We start from the raw sequence: 21,661 nt of genomic DNA on the forward strand, positions 1-21,661 counted from the left end.
AGTATTGTAATATCGAGACTGCCACCTTACACGTTATGAGGAGGATCAAATGAGCTAGTATGTGAAAATGCTGATACTTCAAACAAGTTAAAATGCCATGCAAGCGTGTGATAATTTATCATTAAGCTGGATGCCGTGTGTGATAATTTATCATTAAGCTGGATGCCATTTAGTTAACTCCCATGATAATGGTTAAACAGGGGGCAGTCTGCAAAAATTTCCCCTCCTTGCTGCCTAAAATGCCATTTGTATTCACAGTGGACTCTTTATAAGCTTGATCTGAAGCCATCACGATATGTGGCTATCAGTTTAATATCTTCAAGAACATTGTTCCTAGAAATGTTGCTGCAAATGCCCTGAAAAGACCACTTCCAAATATGAAACAGGCTTATAGGTTAAAACTGGGCATGCGATCATCCAAGAGATGAGGACTGGTAATAACACTGCCATCTTATCAGAAAAGGTTAAAAAGGGACCTCCAATCTCAAAATATAAGATGTTTGGAACACATCACATTTTGTCAACCAAATAAAGAAAATGAAGTTTAATTTCCCAAAATTTTATTAAAAATGGACTCTGTCATCAGATATCTTATTGCAAAGATGAAATCTCACAACAGAGCAGTAAAGTTTGCTGTCGTAAGAAGCTTTAAATAAATATAAATTCTTTTTGCAGTTCTTGAACTTGAGAGGATTTTGTTATTTAAAAAAAGTGTTTTCTTTTTTCCGTGATGTTTTCATGGACAAACATTTTCAAATGTTTTCATGGACAAACATTTTCCCAGAATTTCTGTTCATTGAAATAACTTTTAAGTTGTTAAGGTAAGTAGGGGTGGGGGGTGGAGATGGGGATGGGGAGGAAGTCTTTGAAAAATTAGAAAAACAATTCCCAGTCCATTTCTTAAAATCCTTATTACTTGGTGCGCTTTTGATGTAAAAACTGCCATTTTTTCTAAATCCTGAGTCTTTCTTCACTTGTACCTTAAAAAAATTAAAATAACTCTGCCCAATGAACCGTAATAGTCCCATGCCAGATACAATGCTAAAACTAAAAAGAAACTTTAAAATATATTCTTATAACATACATTTGGTTATGGCTACCTTAACTGGATATTTTTTAGATCAAATTTCTCCTTAGGTAGCACTTTTGGTTTTATAAAGCGCTGAGATAAATGTCTAGGAGAAGAATATGTTTATGTGGCACTCCTTTCCAAATGAAAATATTTTATTTTATAGTTAACAAAACTGAACATGACAAAAATACCCTAAATACAGTAGCAATTCCATTAGCATCTCCCTAGCAAGCTTCCCCCTGGCATTTTTGCATACACATAGGAGTCAGTCTTGGATGGCAATGGGGGTGAAATGGCACTATTTATTTTTTTGTTCAGCTTCATAAGAGCTGAACAGATGTGTGCCCAGTGGTATAAGTATTCGATAGCAGTATTACCAAATTTCCATACTTCAATTCGAGAATGATCTGCACCAAGAAAAAAAAAGGTTAGTGTGAATAGTTTTGTACTTTTATTACTAAAATATATTTTAATACTAAAATATAAAATATAAATTATGACAAAAGTTCATTAGATATATTTTGAGTCAAAACCATAGCAGAATCTTGTTTAAATATGTAATTACAGGAAAATGGATAAATAAATTTCCTTATATTCATATAATGGAATACTACACAGCATTTAACAAAGAACTAGAGCTACATATATCATTGTGGATAAATCTCAAAACATACTGTTGAGAACAATAAGTTGTAGAACAGTATGTTCTTTTGGATATAGTTAAAAACAATTTTAAAACCTGAAAAATAATATTATATTGTTTATGGATTCATAGGCATGTAGTAAAAGTAAGAAATCATGATGAAACTGATAAACACCAAATTCATAATAATATTAGCTCTAGGGAGGAAGAGAAGAGAATGGGATCAGGGAGGGGTATAGAAAGTCTCAACTATTCCTATAATGTTTTCTTTCTTTAAGAAAGTCTGACTCAACCACGCATAATGTTAAGGTTGGATATAGAATTTGGCTCCATAATGACTACACAGGTGTTAGTCTCTAACTTCTGTGTTTGAAATATTTCCTAATTAAAAATTATTTTTAAACATATAATCACTGCACACCAAAACATTTCATTTGTTAGACTGATAACTATTAAGCTGCCATTCGTAAAAGTTACTTTTTCCCAGGAGTCAGTCAGTGACTAATATTCAGATAGAATGGTCCAATGGAAAGAGAATATACTTTAAAGTTGAAAGGATCTGAGTTCTAATCTTGGCTGTACCCAACTAGTTTTGTGACCTTGAAAAAATTCACTTAATTGTTCTGAGCCTGTTTCTTCTTCCAAAAAACAGAGATAACTCAGAATTGTTATGAGGATTAATGAGAAAAGATATGCAAAAATCTGTCACAGAGTAGTTGCTCAAAAACATGTTAATTACCTTCCTTCTTTCAGGTGCCTTCTACCCTCAGGTCTATGTTTTACTCATTTTTGTTACTTCCCCTCAGGTCTATGTTTTACTCATTTTTGTTACTTCTGGTGTCTAATACAGTTCCTAACCCAATAAATGTTTGCTGATTTGAGTTGAATCAAACTATTAAGTGATACTTATAATTGAATAAGAGGTTTTAAATGTTGTCTTCTATACAGTAGCTCATTAACAACACTGACAATTATGTCACTTACGGATATCTATTAAGATGACAAAACAGAACATATATTATTTCCCTATCTTCTATCAACATGAAGGAACAAATTTCCCTGAATTAGGCTTAGACTTTCTATAGTTTTGAAGGCATCACTACCACAAAAGGTACAATGTGGGACAGGAAAGGCACATAAAATATGGAAAACATACTCAAGTCTCATTTTTATTTGAAGCTCACTTTAAAACACGTGGGTACAATTTTCTAAAATTGTTTTAACACACGCACGCGCACACACAGAGGTACTGTCTTCTCTCAGTTCTAGGTGTTTAATAAATGTTGATTGAAACAACATTAAATTGTGGAATAATTAAGTTAGGCTTTTCAAATACTAAGTCTTTTCAGTAACATTAGTGACAATTATGAATAAAAATTAAAACAGATGCTGGTCATGAAAGCACATTAAAAATACCTGATTCATATCATATTATGGGTAATACTAGACCAATAACATACATACTTAAAATATTGAGCTGCATTTGTTATAATTGATCCCATTTTGTATTAATTAGCTTCCTGGAAGCTTTAAAAGTTAATGCTATAGGCTGCAAAGATTACTTTGATTATCATAATGTTCCAATGTTATGAATCTAAATTAAATAAAAGTTCACTCTACAACACTCCTAAAACCAGTCCTAACTAATTTTCTGAGATATAACAGCTCTGCTACTCCCCACAGCCTTTATTCTGCCTTTCCCAGATCCCCATTAAGAGCCCCGTTGCATTGACGCCTGCTAGTGTTCTTATCCGACATCCAAATGATCAGACCCCTATCTGCAGCCATTATTAAGCTAATCAGCCATCTCCATGGTGATTCAAGGATTTGAGGATGGGGAGCGAGGTCGCTCCCTTTCACAAGCCCCTGTTGCTTATTTCCTGTCTTACTGTTACCGAGGACAGACGCTCCGAACCTGTCTGGGTGGAGGTTCCTGTTTCCCTGCCCCGTTTCAATGAGAGATTGATGCCTTAACAACTGGCTCTAATGATTTCGCTAATGAAGCCTCCATCTGTCGGCTGGGTTCCCAGTAACAACGGTTGAGTGTTACTGCCCTCTTGTGGTGGATAGACGCCAGATCTCTGCAGTTCAGCAGAGCTCCAACGCGCATAGATTTAATAATTCTTCCTTTGTAAAGGATATAGTAAATTATTTGAATATATCTGAGTTTAAAGACTTGCTGGGTCAAACTTTGAATCTCTGTTTATGAACCTATTAATTCAGGAACATTTTATGGTATTTTTGTAGGGTCTAACTTAATCAAACTTTTAATTACATAGGGAATTCATTCTGCTGAAAACATTGGGGCGTTATAGGATATTTATAATTAAAATTCCATTTATGGATCTCTGCTTTAACACTGGATTAAGGTAAATCCTTTGGGAATGATAGACAATTAGAAAGATATGCGAAGCAAAAAAGAATGAAGTCCTTAAGCTTCAAGTCCAAAAGTTAAAGTGTAACTGCTCCTTTCAACTAAAAACTAACCCAAGATCAGCAAGCAGTGTATCTTTAAAAAAATTTTTTGGTTGCATTGGGTCTTTGTTGCTGCATGCGGGCTTTCTCTAGTTGCGGCGAGCGGGGGCTACTCTTCATTGCGGTGCGCGGGTTTCTCACTGCAGTGGCTTCTCTTGTTGCGGAGCACGGGTTCTAGGCGTGCGGGCTTCAGTAGTTGTGGCACGTGGGCTCAGTAGTTGTGGCACGTGGGCTCAGTAGTTGTGGCTCGCGAGCTCTAAAGTACAGGCTCAGTCGTTGTGGTGCACGGGCTTAGTTGCTCTGCAGCCTGTGGGATCTTCCTGGAGAAGGGCTCGAACCCGTGTCCCCTGAATTGGCAGGTGAATTCTTAACTACTGCACCACCAGGGAAGTCCCTTTACAGTTTATTTAAATTAAGTTATATTAAAACACTTTTAAACAAAAAATAGAAACTCGCTATTGATGTGATAAAACCATTACAAATAAAAGTTGAATGATATTTTTCTTGTATTCAAATGGCACAGGTATCAGTTGTTTGCTCCTTTTTGTTTGGAGCTTAGTGTGGGAAGCCTCCAGGGGTCTTTGCATTCAGTAAACACACTCATACTCTCCCTGTTTTCACTCTGGTACTCTCCTTCTCAGTTGTGTCTGACGTCCCCCAGTCCAGAGACCTTCTAGGTTACCCTTTCTGAGGAATAAATTTCTAGGGTTGGGGAGGGAAGTTTGCCCAGTGATGTGATGTACAGAAGATGAGATACAGAGACCAAAACACTAAAACAGCAAGATAAGAAACAACAGGGAGAAGAAAACTTCAAAAAATACTTACCATTAATACTCTCAGTGAGATAAGACATTGCATTCATGAAATATGAACAAGATGTTGTAGAAAGCAAATATTTAGAGAACAAGAGCAACAAAAGCTCTCAAACATTAAAATGCACAGAAACAAAAATTCAATAGGATTAAAAGTTGAGAGAATGTCTCAGAAAGTGAAACAAAAAGACAAAAAGATGGAAAATAGGACAGAAAATACAGGGATTTTTGAGGCTGAATCTAGGAGATCCCATGTCTGAATAATAGGAGGAGTTCCAAAGAGGGAACACAGAAAAGGGAAGGTAGGGCCTCCACTAACCTCTAGGTCATTTTTGTGTAAATAAAAAAAAGACACCTACCATGGATGAATACACTCTATAAGCACACGGCTTGCTGAGCAGAGAAAGGTATATGATCTATTGTATAGCACAGGGAACTCTGCTCAATGTTATGTGGCAGCCTGGATGGGGGAGTGTCTAGGGGAGAATGGATACATGTATATGTATGGTTGAGTCGTCTTGCTGTGCACCTGAAACTATCACAACACTATTAATCGGCTATACTCCAATATAAAATTAAAAGTTAAAAAAAAAAAAGAAAACGGTGTGAGGAAAGAGATACATCTCCTCCAAGCAGATGTAGCCTTAAGCTGAAGCACACAGTTTAGTGAATGGAATTCTGGTTAGATTTCAGCCCCCACCATCCTCAGCAGGGCACATTTGTGCAGTGCACAGACTGCACAGCCATAAGTAGCAGCCTTGATGCCATGGAGGAAATCATCAGGACTTAGGGACTTGTGTTTCACAATTGAAAAGGCCCAGTGAGTGCTCAGATCAATGGATGAAAACAGACCCACATCAAGACATATCATTATGAAATTTCACAATCTTGGAGATAAAGGAGTAATTCTATAGCTTCTGGAGAGAAACAAAACAAAACATGCACAGAATCAGAAAGTTACATGCGCAGAATCAGAAAGGCTTAAGACTTTTTTTCAACAGCAAGCTTGGAAGTTTCCAAGTTTCTTCTAACAATGGAGCCATTTCCTCAAGAAGTTAACCATAGAGTTTCCATATGACCCAGCAATTCCACTCCTAGTTATGTATCAAGAGAACTGAAAACATATACTCACACAAAAACTTGTAAACAAATATTCTAAGCAGTATTATTTATAATAGCCAAAAAGTAGAAACAACCCACATGTCCATCGACTAATAAATGGATAAATAAAATGTGGTATATCCTTATAATAGACTATTATTCAGCTATAAGAAAGTAATGAAGTGCTGGTACCTGCTTGGACATAGATGAACCTTGAAACATTATGCTAAGTGAAAGAAGCCACATACAAAAGCCACTTATTGTATGATTCCATTTATATGAAATGTCCAGAATCTATAGAGACTGAAAGTAGATTAGTGGTTGCCAAGGGCTGGGGTGGGGAGGGGCAAAGGAGAGTGACTGCTAATGGGTACCAGGTTTCTTTCTAAAGTGATGAAAATGTTCTAAAATTAGATAGTGGTGATGATTGCACAACCTGGTGAACATACTAAAAACCACTAAATGGTATACTTTAAAAGAGTGAAATCTGTGGTATGTGAATTATATCTCAATTTCTAAAAGAAGACAGTGGGGGACTTCTCTGGTGGCGCAGTGGTTAAGAATCCGCCAGCCAATGCAGGGGACATGGGTTCGAGCCATGGTCCAGGAAGATGCCACATGCCTTGGAGCAACTAAACCTGTGCACCACAACTACTGAGCCCGTGTGCCACAACTACTCAAGCCCGCGTGCCTAGAGCCCATGCTCCGCAACAAGAGAAGCCACCGCAGTGAGAAGCCCACGCACTGCAATGAAGAGTAGCCCCCGCTCACTGCAACTAGAGAAAGCCCAGGCGCAGCAACGAAGACCCAATGCAGCCAAAAAAAAAAAAAAAAAAAAAAAGACAATGGGGCAATGTCTTTAAAATTACACTTCCTAGCAAACTTCAAATCAAATGTGACAGTTGAATAAAGACATCTTCAGACATGAAAAGTCTCAAAAAATTTACCATTCATGCACTAGTGCTCAGGAAACTACTAGAGATATGCTACCTCAAAACATGGGAGTAGATCGAGGAAGAACGAACCAAGAGAATGGCAAAGTAAATGCCTCTGATGGCAGCAAAATAAATTTCAGGAAGGCAGCTAAGGAGCAGATCTGGGGTGGGGGAAGGCCCCAGATTTAAAGAAAATTAAGATCTCTAGAAAGGATGGCTTCAAGAAAAAAAGAAATTGAAACCAACAAAAATTACCTGGTAAAACTGACCTTTTGGGAAATTAAAAATATGGAGAGACAAATGGAAGGGGTGAGAATAATTATGAAGTACAAAGAAAACTAAGCAATTTTAAAAATAAAAGACAATTATTTACTTCAGGAAAAACAAAAAGTGAAAAAGGAATGATCAAAATATGCTACAATGCTCAGCTGTGGATATCTGAATAGGCAAAATCATGTAAACATTGCATTTTGATTTAACTCCAAATTGTAATACAATTTCACTGGGAGGGCAGGGTAAGAAAATTGTGGTATAACAGAACTAAACTTTCATCTATAAGAAGAAAATCATTTGACAAGGCTTAAATTAATGACTCAAAAGATAGCAATAGTGCATAATATTAGAAATATAGAAAATTTGAAAACAACAGAAGAAACAGTCAAAAGAGTCAAAAAGAATTGCATGGTGAGAGGAACTGGGGAAAAGAGAGGAAAGGGATGGGCTAGTGACTTCTTTGTTAGAAGGCTTTTAGTTCTATTTGGCCTTTTTAAGTACTTTAATAAAAAGTATGATATAATTTTTATAATCCTTTTGTGATAAAAGATTGTTTTAACATCCACTGAAATGAAAAAAATGAGTGACAAAGGAACTTGAAAAATATGTTTGCCTTAAATAGAAAAATGTTCTCATTAAACTGATTTTCAACAGCCTTTATCAGATATCAAAGCAATGGGATGTTACCCTGACAAATAAAACCATTTTTCTCATAATTCAATAACTACTGTTGGAAAACTTCAAAATTTAAATCAAAAGGAGTGATAAGGAATGAAAGAAAATAGCTAATTTATTTTTTCTCTTTCTTTTTCCCCCAGATGACTTGAAACTGGAAGGGAAATGCATGGGAAATGGGCAAGCATCTAAGCCCCAGGTCTTTACCAAATTCCAAAATAGTTCCTGAACAGTGTGTGAGTACTTGTCTCATATCTTAACTAAAAGGGCCCTTTAAGCGGTTCTTTTCAGGACAAGGGAATCTATTCTAGAACGGAATGGATGTTTCTACCTCTAGAGCCTGAAATTCGTGAGCAACTCATAAATATCACACTCTAGACTCCCTCTTAAACCCAGATCTAACTGTGATAGCAGCTCTTTTCCGACAAGTAGGAACAAGTCTTGGAAGAGACCACTATTCAAGAATACTAGGTTTGAAAAGGTGGTAGGGAACTGTAACCAAATCCAAGCCAAATTAATAGGACAAAATTTTCTTGGTTTCTTGTCCATTTCATTCTGACTCATTTAAAAGAACCCGGCACATCCTCACAGTTGCAGATTCAGTTCAGTGCGTATTCATATTTGCTATTTCTGGATGGTTGGTAGAATCCTGTCTGATCTTTAGCTGTGCAGCGGGAGGTGAAGGAGAGAGTCTTGCCCCACTTCGGGAATGGAGAGGGATGGAGAACAGCATGCAGTAGAGCCACCACTATTGGTGGCAATAGCAATTAGGGAAAGATCTCCCTGGGAAAGGTGAATCTAGAGGACAGAAGTTAATCAGGGCTGTGAGTCCAGCAGTCCTGCCCCCTGATGGTAGAGCATCTCCCTCCATTGTAATTCTTGGAGGATCATGGTGGTATTTTATGGAGGAAGCTGGTGAGTTTCTTTATAGATGGTGATAGCACTGAGGCTGTGGCTGCTTTGGAAGAGGAACCCTGGGGCTCTCGCAGGAAAAGTGGAGGGCCTGGGGAACTCCTGCTGAGACCAGTGTCTGTGAACCTATAGATGCTTGGATTTAGGTGTGGGGAGGAAGTATGGCTACTTGCAGAAACAGTTTCTAGACAGCAAAGTGATTCTGGTCACACTTGGAATGGGAGACAGCTCTTCTTACCTCTAGGCCTGAGAACATTTCCTGGTAGAAAACGTCTATCCAAACCCACTGGGAAGGGGACATGGGACAGAAAAACCAGGCGAGGCTGGCATCAGAGGTCCAAAATGGACTGAGGAGAACAGATCCATTACAAGGTGGTCAGGTCACGGGTCTTCTAGTTAGAAGGCTAACTAGAGGTGGTCAGGTCACGTAGTTAGAAGGCTAACTACGTGAGTACTTTAGGCAGAGTAACAGAGGGTAGCAGGCTTTTGATGCGCTATGCACAGCTGTCCAGGAGTGGTCACTGGAGTCAGTGGGTCCCCCACAGGGAAGTATGTCAGCAACATTCACATGCAATGGCATAGTCTTGGGAAGCCAAGCCTGCTGAACAAAGCTGCCCAGTGTTCCTTCAAAGATGACTGTCTCGATATAAAGGTGGGACACAGCTGCCTGGAATCCCACCAGAATATAAAATAACCCTTTCTAGAAACGCAAATCAAAACCACGATGAGATATCACAACACATCTGTTAGAATGGCTATTACCAAAACAAACAAACAAACAAACAAAAACCCAAGAAATAACAAGGGCTGGCCAGGACGTGGAGAAAAGAGAACCCTTATGCACAGTTGGTAGGAATGTAAATTGGTGCAGTCACTATGGAAAACAATATGGAGTTTTCCCAAAACATTATAAATAGAACTACCATATGATCCAGCAATTCCATTTTTGGGTATATATCTGAAGGAAAGGAAATCACTATCTTGAAGAGATATGTGCACCCCTCATGTTCACTGTAGTGTTACTTACAATAACCAAGACGTGAGAACAACCTAGGTGTTCACTGACAGATGAATGAATAATGAAAATGTGATATATACATATACTGGAATATTGTTCAGTCATAAAAAATAAGGAAATCCTGCCATTTGCAACAACATGGATGAAACTTCAGGGCATTAGGCTAAGTGAAATGAGTCAGACAAAGACAAATACCGTATGATCTCGCTAGAGCTAGGATGAAGTGGAGTGAGAGTTGGAAGCAGAAGCCCTAAAAAAGTGTGGGCACATCACCAGCCCTGACTCTGTCTTCTTGGCAAAATCATCAGTTTGGAAGGTTCGGTGAGTTAGGAGCTATGCTGAAAGTCCCTCCACATCCTGGGCAGAACCTATAAGTATTGGTGGCATTTCATGCTGGGTGGAGTCATTGAGTAGGGGCCTTACTTACTTCTAGAAGAAGGCTCAGATAAACTTGGGCTGCAGAGCGCCCTGCCAGAAGACTCCTCTTTTTCTGGCACAAGCAGAAAGATGCCCCAAGAGTTCTCTTTCCTTTCCCCAAATGCGGAGCTTAGAATTTCCTGATACAATTGCATCTGAAGGAGAGGGTTGGTATCTGGGTGGTCTATGAACTTTCTTGATTGCTTCAGAGACTGTGGTAATGCTAAAGGTTTGGTGGTCATGGTAGGGGAGCCTAGGGGATATTAGCTTCTGGCTGAATCCAGCTCTGTTAACTGCAGTTGGAATTCCTGGCACCTGAGGACACTCTTGGAAAAGAAAGTGGTGGGGAGCATTGGAGATCAAAGCTGCTCAGGAATCAGCTAGCACAGTCCAAAGTGGGGGCAAGCAAAGGAAACAGAAATTTGCATGTTTTCCTGAAACAAAAGATCTATATATGACAATAGGAGGTAGTTCTGATAGGCAAATCGGAGGTGAGCCTGAAGAAACTCCCTTGAAGCATTGGTACAATGCCATGGACGATGCCTTTATTAAGGGCTGAGAGCCAATTCCTGAACATGCCTTCAAGGTGGAGAGGGGAGGGGCCTGTTCCTCATCCCTAGCTCCTATCTGACAGAGGGACTGGACTGGACACTGGGGGGTACCTGAGTCCTTGCCCAAGAAAGGTAGCATCAGTCTGAAGGGACACAAGTGGTAGCAGGGTCTGGCTCTAGGCCAAGGGGCTGGCAGGTTGGATGGAGACCAAAGTGGAGTAGGGACTCAGGGAGAATATCAATTAGACAAACAGGTCACACATGGGGCAGTGCCAGGCCCATGGCAGGGACTAAATCTACTCCAAAGGGAAGAGCAGCAACTAGGCACTGACATAGAAAATAGTTCTTCTAGAGTTTTAAGTCCTCAGTGAACAGTGAACAAGTACAGACCAAGTACAGTGTATACAAATATATGGTGAACATGTACTCGTTTTTGTTGTTGCTGCCGTTACTGTTTTCCTTAAACAGCACCTTAGAAGTGATAACTGCAACACCTGTGAATGCAGAGGCTCTGTGAATCAGTCCATGGCCCTGAGGGCACACAGAAGACCTTCCAAACAGGAAGTCTAATCTTTACTCACACCACGCTCGGTCCACATGAATTCATGTTAACTTTTATGTGAATCCCATGTCTAGCACTCCCGAACTTCTGGGAGTATCTCTCCTTCCTAAGCCAGAAGATCTCTCTCTCTCATCCACCCATCCTCGCTCACTGCTTTGTGCTTCCGCTGTGCTACGTGCTTCCACTGCCACAGACAGCCTGAAGAGTGTGGCTGTCTTCCTCTGAGTTGCCTTTTCCTTTCTCTTGTCCTAGGAGTCTGATTCCAAGCCTCTCTGCCTAATATAGGTGTCACAGAAGTCCAGAAACCTTTGTGACTGGGTCCAGAGTCTCCAAAGAGAATGGGGGAGAGATGGATAGGCTTAGTGAAGAGATTTCTACAGAGCCATTTTTCCAATTAATTAGTTTTTTAAATGAATTTTTTAAAAAAGAGCCAAATTTTTAAGTTCACTCTTTACTGTTCTATTCATATAAACGGCCTCAGGGGGATTCCCTGGCCGTCCAGTGGTTAGGAATCTGTGCTTCCACTGCCGAGGGCCTAGGTTCGATCCCTGGTTGGGGAACTAATATCCCACAAGCCGAGTAGCAAAAAACAAAAAAAAACAAAACAAAACTGGCCTCAGGTCTCTGGTGTGGTAATATACACACATAGAGAAATGTGTGCTTGTATATGTATATTTACCCTTATATGTGACCAGTTCTCTGCAGTCAAAGAGCTTATCACCTTTTCCAACCTGGGAGTCTCACTGCTTTGATTCCTGCTGATGCTCCTCCTCCAAAAAGTCTACATTATTAGTCTATAAAGACTCGTGATCTATTATTTTCTTCGGTTCTTCATGGAAACTAAAGATAATGGCTGCCTTTCTGCTTAACATATTTGTCTCCTAGTCTCACTGCAGCCCCTATTTGCTTTTGTCTTTTAGCGAATTATGAACATGTAGTCAGTAAGTGGGAGACAGAGGTGCTTCTGAATTCTCATATGTGTGGCATAGAGAGTCACTCTGGGGATTGCAGTAGATTATAGACAATGCCCCTCCTTTTAGAAGACTATAATCAGAACTATTTTCCCCTAAAAATTGAATGTATGAGCCACTTGCTTTATTCTAATAAAAGTCTCTGGATTGCAACTGTGTTTTGTTGCTGTTGGTACAGATTTAGACCCTAATTAAGTGGAAATTTACCTCTGATATATTCATCAATGAGCTTTAAATTAACCTTCAGTTTCCTAGCTGTTGGATCAAAGTCACAAATATTCTCGACTAAGTATTGGTTAACGTACTGTGAACAAAGAACAAAAGTTATGGAATCATCAACAAGTGGAAGTAGAGTGCCCAATTCATCAGTTTACATAATTCCATTTATATACACTTTAAAACAGGCAAAACCAGTCTATGGTGTTAGAAGTCAGGATTCTGGTTACCCCGGGGTGAGTGTGCGTGTGTGTGTGTGTGTGTGAGAAGCTGGTGATGGGAGAGGGTACAAAGGAAGGCTTTGGGGATGCCACTAATGTTCTGTTTTTTGATCTAGGTGCCTGTTACAAATGTTCATTGTGTAAAAATTCTTGCCTTTGTATACCTAGGATTTGTGCAATTATGATTTGTATATCTAAATTTGTGTAGGATATTTTTCAATAAAGCGTACTTAAAAAAAAACTTACCAGTTTACACTGATCCCAATTTCCTAAGTCACTTGATAATTCCAATTCTGGATGAAAGAACAAGATAATCCCTTTTAGGATGTCAGACAAAGACAAATACTGTATGATCTCACTTATATGTGGAATCTAAAAAAGCCAAACTCACAGAAACAGAGTGTAGAATGGTAGTTGTCAGGGGCTGGGGGTGGGGGAAATGGGGAGATGTTGGTCAAAGTGTACAAACTTTCATCATAAGAAAAGTTCTGGGATTCTAATGTACAGCATGGTGATTATAGTTAATACTGCATTGTATACTTGAAAGTTTCTAAGAGAGTAGATCTTAAATGTTCTCATCACAAAAAAAGAAATGGTATTGTGTGAGGTGATGGAAGTATTAACAAAGCTACTGTGGTAATCATTTCACAATATATGTGCATCAAATCAATACATCGTACATCTTAAACTTACACAATGTTACATGTCAATTATATCTCAATAAAGCTCAAAAAAATTATAGCCACACTAGTAGATGTGAAGTGGTATCTCATGGATTTAGACCAACCAGTGTTTTAACTGTATATATGCCATAATACCGGGAAACTTGAAGCCAAGTTGTTACCACAACTTAAGAAAATTCTTACATTTTTACCTTTCTTCATAGATTCCTTTTCCATTCCCTCCTTGTATGTGTACAAGAGTTCATCAACTTCATTCAGATCCAGGAAGCCTGAGCCATCACAGTCCCACTTCTGAAAGAGGGCATTTAGGAGAAGTCCCCGTCGGACTTGGGAAGCATTTTGTCTAGCCTAGGATACAAACAGGATAACAAAGCACAGAAGATACACCATATTGTGCTAGCTGGCATCTTATGCTTATTCCCCCCAAAGTGCAGCACTTTTTATAGAAAGAGCTTTACTTTGGGACTAAGCATAAATATGAATGGCAAAATGAAGCATTTAATTTTTTATTATTAAAAATTTTTTTAATTAAAAAATTTTTTTAAATGAAGCATTTAATTTTAATTCTCTAAATATCATTTCTTTGTTTCACCTCTAAGCCAAAAAGCAGGCATTCTCTGCATTGAGCTAAAACACATTAATTTAGAAAGGGGACTCACTCCTTGAGAATCTTTGATTCATTCCTTTCCACTCCCTTACTAGTTGTTCAAGAATGTGATAAAACATGGGGTGTTCTGCCTGGCTTCTTGAAGGAATATGTTTTGTAGTAAAGGGGGTTGGATGGCAGTGTTCAAACAACAAAAAATGACTGTGTTCAAAAATTCTTTTTTATATTTAACATTGACCTAACTTGATATTAATTTTATTTACCATTTAGACTTTTTTACTAGATTATGTCAACTAGATAGTAATTTAATTTCGTTGCTAAAAGAAAGTGAACATATACCATTTGATTAAATGGGGGGAATAGCAGTTGAGGAGGCAAAAGGAATATCAACTCTAGATTAGGTTGAGAAGACTCATAAGACTGATAAGTTTACTGAATATCCCTGGTGAACCTGATTTATGTGTTTAGTGTAAGAGTACATAAGTTGTTTATATCAGCTAATGTGTTTGCATTTATCACCTAAGTAAGTAGTAATTTCTTAAGAAATATGTACTACCTTGGTGCACATGAATAAAAATATATATTCAAGCCACAATTGTACCCCTATGTATGTGCATTTGCAAATGCACTCACACAGCAGACAGTGCACACACACACACACACACACAGACACACACACACACACACACATACACAAACACACATCTTTGCATATACACATTTCTGCTCCTCGGAATCTGCTCTTCCAGCTTCAGAGGAACAAAAACACAGCTGTAAAATAAACCATCACCTGCCATCAGCAATCATGTTCTTATTAGGGGAATGAGTTCTCTGGAGTGTGATCTTAGAATATTTGACATTAAAATGAAGTATTTAATGGCCATGCTCGTTGAACTAAAGTGATAGGTTTGGTTGTAAGTTACTTAAGAAGAGCTAGACTAGGAGCAACTGAGATTGATAGATTTATTTATAATAGTGACCTCACTTGTTTTATTGATAAATATTACTCACCTCTTCTAAGCCACTCATTTTCTCTTCTTTTGTTTCAACAAAGCCCTTCTTAAAAAAGGAGGTGAGGGCTTTGCTGACACTCAAGGGGGCATCTTCACCAACAAATGTCTCCAGGAGTTGCACAAACTGGAGCAGATTGAAGGAAACTCCATTGAAGGCACTCCTACTTTTTATTTCCTTGTAAGACTGAATATTTCTGATCATCGACTGTAGGTCTATCAAGGAAGAAACATACATCAAACAGTGAAGGGAACAATTCTATCAAAGTTCTGGAAAATATACGAGTACTTATTGTAATGGACATCTGCCCCTTTTTTTCCTGTCAGGAATTCATTCTCCCTTCATGAGTTCAGCACCTTCCTTTTTTGATTTAGGAAAACATCTCTCCCGCATTGTCAGTTTAGATGTATCAGGTAGTTCTGAACTTCCTCCACCCTTGCTTCAAGGATGGCCATGTGATATAGGTCCGGCCAATGATTCACATATGACAGCAATGGAATCCACTATAGGCCAATGAGAATTAGCCCCAGAACTCTTGGAGCAACTACTGGGGGAGAATCACTCTTCTTGTACTCTGATTCCTGAACTAGTAGGATGTAGGTTTAGAGATGCTCTCATGGACATCTTTGCCACAATACAGAGAAAACTAAAACTGAAAGTCACACAGAGAAGAACAGGGCTGAGAGGCAAAGAGACACTGTCCTGTTGCTATTATTGAGCGCTTGGATTCAGTTGTGCCTGAAGCCAGCTGCAGTCTGGACTTACTAGTTAAGTAAGTCTGTAAATACCACCACTACCACCTCTCCCCCAAAGAGTCTTGACTAATATATTTATCTTGAAGCTCAATGTTATAACATGAAGCATATTTCATTAAAAAGTCCAGTGATTTATGTTTGATTTATTAACTAATTCAATCGTTCATGCCCTTATGCTTCCCATATGAGATTTGATGTGACTTAAAAAGGATCACCCATGCAACTGTTAAAATGGTAAAGCAAAACTGAGATAAAAAAGTAAGACCAGCAGAAAAGGAACATGAATTAGCAGGCAACAAGAGCTTAATCAATGCCATGCAATTTCACGAAATATTTGGAGGACAGAAATTTGTTATTTGATCCATGCTTAAATGAGAAAAAAATTACAGATAGGTAGAAAATATCTTGATCTTATAAGTTCTACTACTTGTTGATGAAAGGTAAAATGATAAAATAGTACTTGTTGGAATAATTGTTGTTAAAGACATGGTTTACTGAGAGCTAACATCTACTCTTTATTGTCTCTGTTGAGTAGATCTTCCTTTGTAAGTCTTCAAAAACAAGATAGATCCTCACCTGCCTCACATATTTGGATGTGGAACTACCAGGGAGAGGAATAGCTGGAATGATTTCTATTTTTCCAATATCTAACATCTGATTCCCTTTGTATACCTTGATGATAGCTTCAAAGTGGTTTCAGGGCCATTTAAGAGTAAAAAGAAAAAAAAATTGGATACGGCCCTCTGTAGCCGCAGGTTCTGCATCTGTGGATTCAACTGTGGATCAAAAATATTCACAAAAAAAATTTCCAGAAAGTTCCAAAAAAGCAAAACTTGAATTTGCCACATGCTGGCAACCATTTACATAGCATTCACATTGTATTTATAACTATTTACATAGCGTTTACATTGTATTAGGTATTAAACGTAATCTAGAGATGATTTAAGGTATATGGGAAGATGTGCACTGGTTATATGCAAATACTATTCCATTTTACATAAGGGACTTGAGCATCCCTGAATATTGGTATTCATGGGGGGAGCTTTGGGGGGTGGTTTCCATGGAACAATCCCCTGCAGGTACTGAGGGACAACTGTATTAATGCATATGTGTTAAAGAGCGTTCATCAATAGCACTGCATGTACACTACCACCCAAAACAGTCATCTTGAATATGTTTAGATCCATCAGCTCAGGGACACAATAATGCAAGTATCACTCTGCCATTGTGCCTTGGCTAAGTCCAGTCCTTATCATCGTGTACCACAGTAAATTAAGTTCATCAATTAGAGTGCCATCTATTCTTCCTGGTTTTGTTGTTAACATGTACCTGTGAACCTGGAGTTACCATAGATTAAGTTTGCCTGTTCCTCCTCTTCACATTTGGCATACTTCGTGTTCCAGTTACAAGTCAAAAGTTCACCTATAAAATACACGTTCCATAATATAGCCAACGTAACTTCACTTTCATAATGGTTTTGCTCTAGAGTATGAACGAAAGGAGGATTAAATGAGAAGTTACCTGACCATGATTTTCCTTCTATTTTTTGGGACTTGGGTTCACAGGAGTTGTCTTTCTGAACTTCCTTTTTTTCAGTTTCTAAAAGGTACAAAAGAAAATGCCTATGAGTTGGACATTATATATTCTATTATATATTCTAAAGTTAATAAATGAGAGAAACGCCTTGCATATAGAACACAAAAACTTTCTTTCAGGTCCTTTCCTATATAGGCTGTATCATAATGGTATCACTTAATAACTTTAGTTGTTGGGAGCAGCTCTGTGACAAAGGCTATTTGTTGTACCCAAATTTGGCCATGCAAATTAAGGGCTATATTTCCTAGCCTCCCTGGCAGCTAGGTGTCACTTTATGCCTAAATTCCGACCAATGAACTGTGACAGGAAATGATGTAATACCTATCCTTTCTCCTCACCTGGTGGTCAGAATGTGGGCATGGTGGTGAGCTATCTTGGACCATGTGGTTGGAGGAGACACAAGACAGAAAGAGCTTGAGCCTCTGCTGATTTCATGGTGCTGAGGTGTCATATAAATTTTGACTTTTACATGAGAAACAAAGAAACTCCTATCTTGTTTAGACATTGTTATTTTGTTTTGCTTTTGTTTGTTTTTTTAGACACTGCTATTTTAGATCACTGTTACAGATAGTCAAAATTAAGTCCTCACTAATAATACATCTGATTGAATAGAAACTTCACTAACTTTTTAAGCTGTATATCCCTACTATGCAGGGAGAGCCAGAAATTAGTAGTCTTGTTTCATGGAGAAATAAATATAATGCTGAAAAAAATGAAAGATTTAAAATTAGTTAAAGTTAGTGTAGAATCTAGAACATAGGTTACCCATCTCTTAGGAGTTTTAAATAAGAATTTTCTTTGGGACTGTAGAACTTTAGAATTAAAATATTATGCCTAACTGAGGTCTTAAGTGGCATTGAGATTGGTTCTCTAAAAGATTAGAATTCTTCAGCAAAAAGCGTGTAAATTGGCATAGGCAATTCAGAGGAAAAGTCTTCTTCAGAATAAATATTTGAAATGTGGGGTGCTTTCAGTCTTAAATATGACCTCCAGAAACTCTTATATACAACTGAAAAAAGTGAGATACTTTTAAAATTTGAAATAAAAGAAATTTATTTCTTTTATTCTGATATCAGATAACACATTTAAAATAAAAGGGCTTCTACTGCCTTTTCAGAGGTCCAATGAAAATTTCTACATGTAATATTACCAGATTTCTTCCTTACAAATGGGCTTCTAGTGTTAAAGTAATTCTAGGTAAATTGATAATAGAGACTTTCTGGTTTGCATGTAATTGATTACTCAAGGTCTAGACTCATGTTGAGTAGCAAAATATATCTGAAGATTGCATGACCTTATATGTCAGGAAGAGATCCTAACTGAAATGAATATTTCCTGAAAGGACTTTAAAAACCACTCTACAAAACAAGGAGCTGATGTAGAAGAACTATATTACTACCTGAAAGATGACCTTTTCTGCTTGATACTGAAATTTTCTCTTGCAGTTCAGGACTCATGACTAGTTGCTCTTCATAGATCTGCCCCTGAGTCCTTTCCTTCTGTGGAAGGATTTCAGTGTACTCAAAGGAAATAGCCTCCCTAGATTTTTCACTTTCTCTTAAGATACTACCTTTTCTTGATTGTGAAGTTGACTCTATGTCCTCTTGTTTTTCTGGAATTGTCTCTATGGGTGGTTGTTGCTCTGCAGTTGACCCTCTGCGTGCTCCTTGTTCTGCAACTGACCCTCTGGGTCGTCCTTGATCTAATAGGGATTCTCTGCATGCTTCCTGTTCTGCAGTTAACCTTCTGGGGTGTCCTTGATCTAAGAGTGACTCTCTGTGTGATCCCTGTTCTGCAATTGACCCTCTTACTGACTCTCTATGTGGTCCCTGTTCCTCAGGTGACCCTCTGTGTGATCCTTGTCCTGTTGTTGACTCTTCATGTTGTCCTTGTGCTGTTACTGATTCTCTGTAAAGTCCTTGCTCTGCAGCTGGTTCAGTGTGGATTCCTGGTGGTACTCCTTGTTCTGTTGTTGACTCATTATGTGGTCTTTGTTCTATTATTAACTATCCACTTGATCCTTGCTCTGGAGTTGACCCTGTGTAGGTTCCTCATTTTGTTACTGATTCTTTGTTCATTTCTTGTTCTCCAGTTGACTCTTTGTCTTGTTCTTGTTCGTTGGTTGAAATTCTGTTTGGTTCTTGGTTTGCAGTTGTCCCTCTCTGCTGTTCTGGTGGGCTTTGTGGTAGTGTTGATTTTCTATGTTTATCATGTTTATGTTGATCTTCTGGATTTGCTAATAATTTACTTTGGCTTTTGCTAGCATGTTTTTCAGAAAGTAATGTATTCATCTCTAAGAGTACTTTGTCAAAGTCTTCATAAATGTGCTTCTGATTATCCATGTCTCCCCAGAACTCAGGCAAGTCTATCTCTCCAAATTCAACAAACGGCCCTAACACAGAAAACAAAACATTTACCTAAACAATTGATCTTATAGTGTAGAATCAGAGCTAGTAAATTAATGTAAAAAAGCAATGGGCTGTGATGACTTAGATGGGTGGGATGGGAGGGGTGTGAGGGAGGACCAAGAGGGAGGGGATAGATGTACACATATAGCTGATTCCCTTCATTGTGCAGCAGAAGCTAATACAACATTGTAAAGCAATTATACTCCAATTTAAAAAAATCTATACGGGAAAAGAATCTGAAAAAGAATGGATGTATGTATATGTATAAATGAATCACTTTGCTGTACACCTGAAACTAACACAACATTGTAAATCAACTATACTTTATTATAAAATAAAAATTAAAAAAAAGCAATCAGCACAGTGACTGTAATATAGACCTATTGCTTTAAATAAATATGAGTTACCTTTCCCAGCAACCCAATAAAAAACAAAAAGGTTATCTAAAGGAACATAAAAGATGCTCACTACTGTAAATTAGAAATAATCCCTTCCTAAAAGGTATGGTTTTGGAAATGAACATGATTCTTCTTTTGCTACTAGGAGAGTTGCTTAGACTTCCAAGGCAAATAGAATTTATCCTCTACTCTTGGTCCTCCCACAATAAGCATAGCATAGGGCTGAGGAAAGCGACAAATGTCTTTCACCTCATATACCTTTTCAGTATCTGCAATACCAAAATAAAAGCAAAGTTCTATGACAACCTTTCACTGAGCTATATTTTTCCAATATTCATTTTCTCTCCCTTCCCTCTTCACTCTCTTTCTTCTTCATTCCTCAGTTCTTTTTCTCCACAACTTACGTGGACACCTGGTTCAGAATTCTAGGGAAAGATTGGATAGCACTCATGAGAATCCCACTGTTAAACAACAACAACAACAAAACAACCCTGATATCCAGGACTACAGAAAATGGGACTCATGCCACAAGACTGTACCCCTTCCTCCCAAAACAGTTAGTATTTAAGTTCTAAAACTGCAATTCCCACAATTTTCAGGATACTCTATGTATATTATCCGTAGATTTTTAAGTATCCAAGTAATAAATTTTCACACAAGTAAAATATTCACTTTCTTTGGAAAACTCATCCATTCAAAGACCTTCTCTTTAAAAAATAAAAATATAATCCACAATCCTTTTGTTTTGGGAGTAATATAAAAAAGATATTTTACTGTATAAGTACAGTAGAGGTGTACAAGTAAAAGTGCTTGAGAGAGAGAGGTGTGGCCAAGAGGCCAGATTAGGAAGACCACGAGGTCACTTCCTTCCTTGGGCACACCAAAATTACAACTATTTACAGAGCGACTATCCATGAAAGCAGAAAAGATTTTCCGCAACTAAAGACAAAAAGAAGGAACCACTATGAGACAGGCAGGAGGGGCAGAGATGTGGTATAATCAAGACCCACACCCCTGGGTAGGTGACCCACAAACAAGAGGATAATTACAATTGCAGAGGTTCTCTGCAAGGAGCAAGGGGTCTAACTCCCACATCAGGATCCTAGACTGGAGGTCCTGCCCCAGGGCCCTTAAAGTCTGGTACCTGGAAACTATAAGACATTGATGAAAGAAATTGAAGATAACACAAATGGAAAGATACACTGTGCTGGGCTTCCCTGGTGGCGCAGTGGTTGCGCGTCCGCCTGCCGATGCAGGAGAACCGGGTTCGCGCCCCGGTCTGGGAGGATCCCACATTCCGCGGAGCGGCTGGGCCCGTGAGCCATGGCCGCTGAGCCTGCGCGTCCGGA

General features: G+C 38.4%; 1 protein-coding gene across 1 annotated transcript in view; it reads right to left on the reverse strand.

The window, feature by feature from the left end:
• Positions 1-839: 839 nt before the first annotated feature.
• Positions 840-21,661, reverse strand: part of EFCAB5 (EF-hand calcium binding domain 5) — a 98,765-nt gene continuing 77,943 nt past the window's right edge. Inside the window, 7 exon segments of the mRNA XM_055090305.1 lie at positions 840-1,320; positions 1,322-1,479; positions 13,729-13,885; positions 15,156-15,370; positions 17,240-17,332; positions 17,432-17,509; positions 18,906-19,898. Coding sequence (XP_054946280.1) covers positions 1,297-1,320; positions 1,322-1,479; positions 13,729-13,885; positions 15,156-15,370; positions 17,240-17,332; positions 17,432-17,509; positions 18,906-19,898 — 1,718 coding nt within the window. The 3' untranslated portion in view covers positions 840-1,296.

This window comes from Physeter macrocephalus, chromosome 14, assembly GCF_002837175.3.
Source record: "Physeter macrocephalus isolate SW-GA chromosome 14, ASM283717v5, whole genome shotgun sequence".
NCBI lineage: Eukaryota > Metazoa > Chordata > Mammalia > Artiodactyla > Physeteridae > Physeter > Physeter macrocephalus.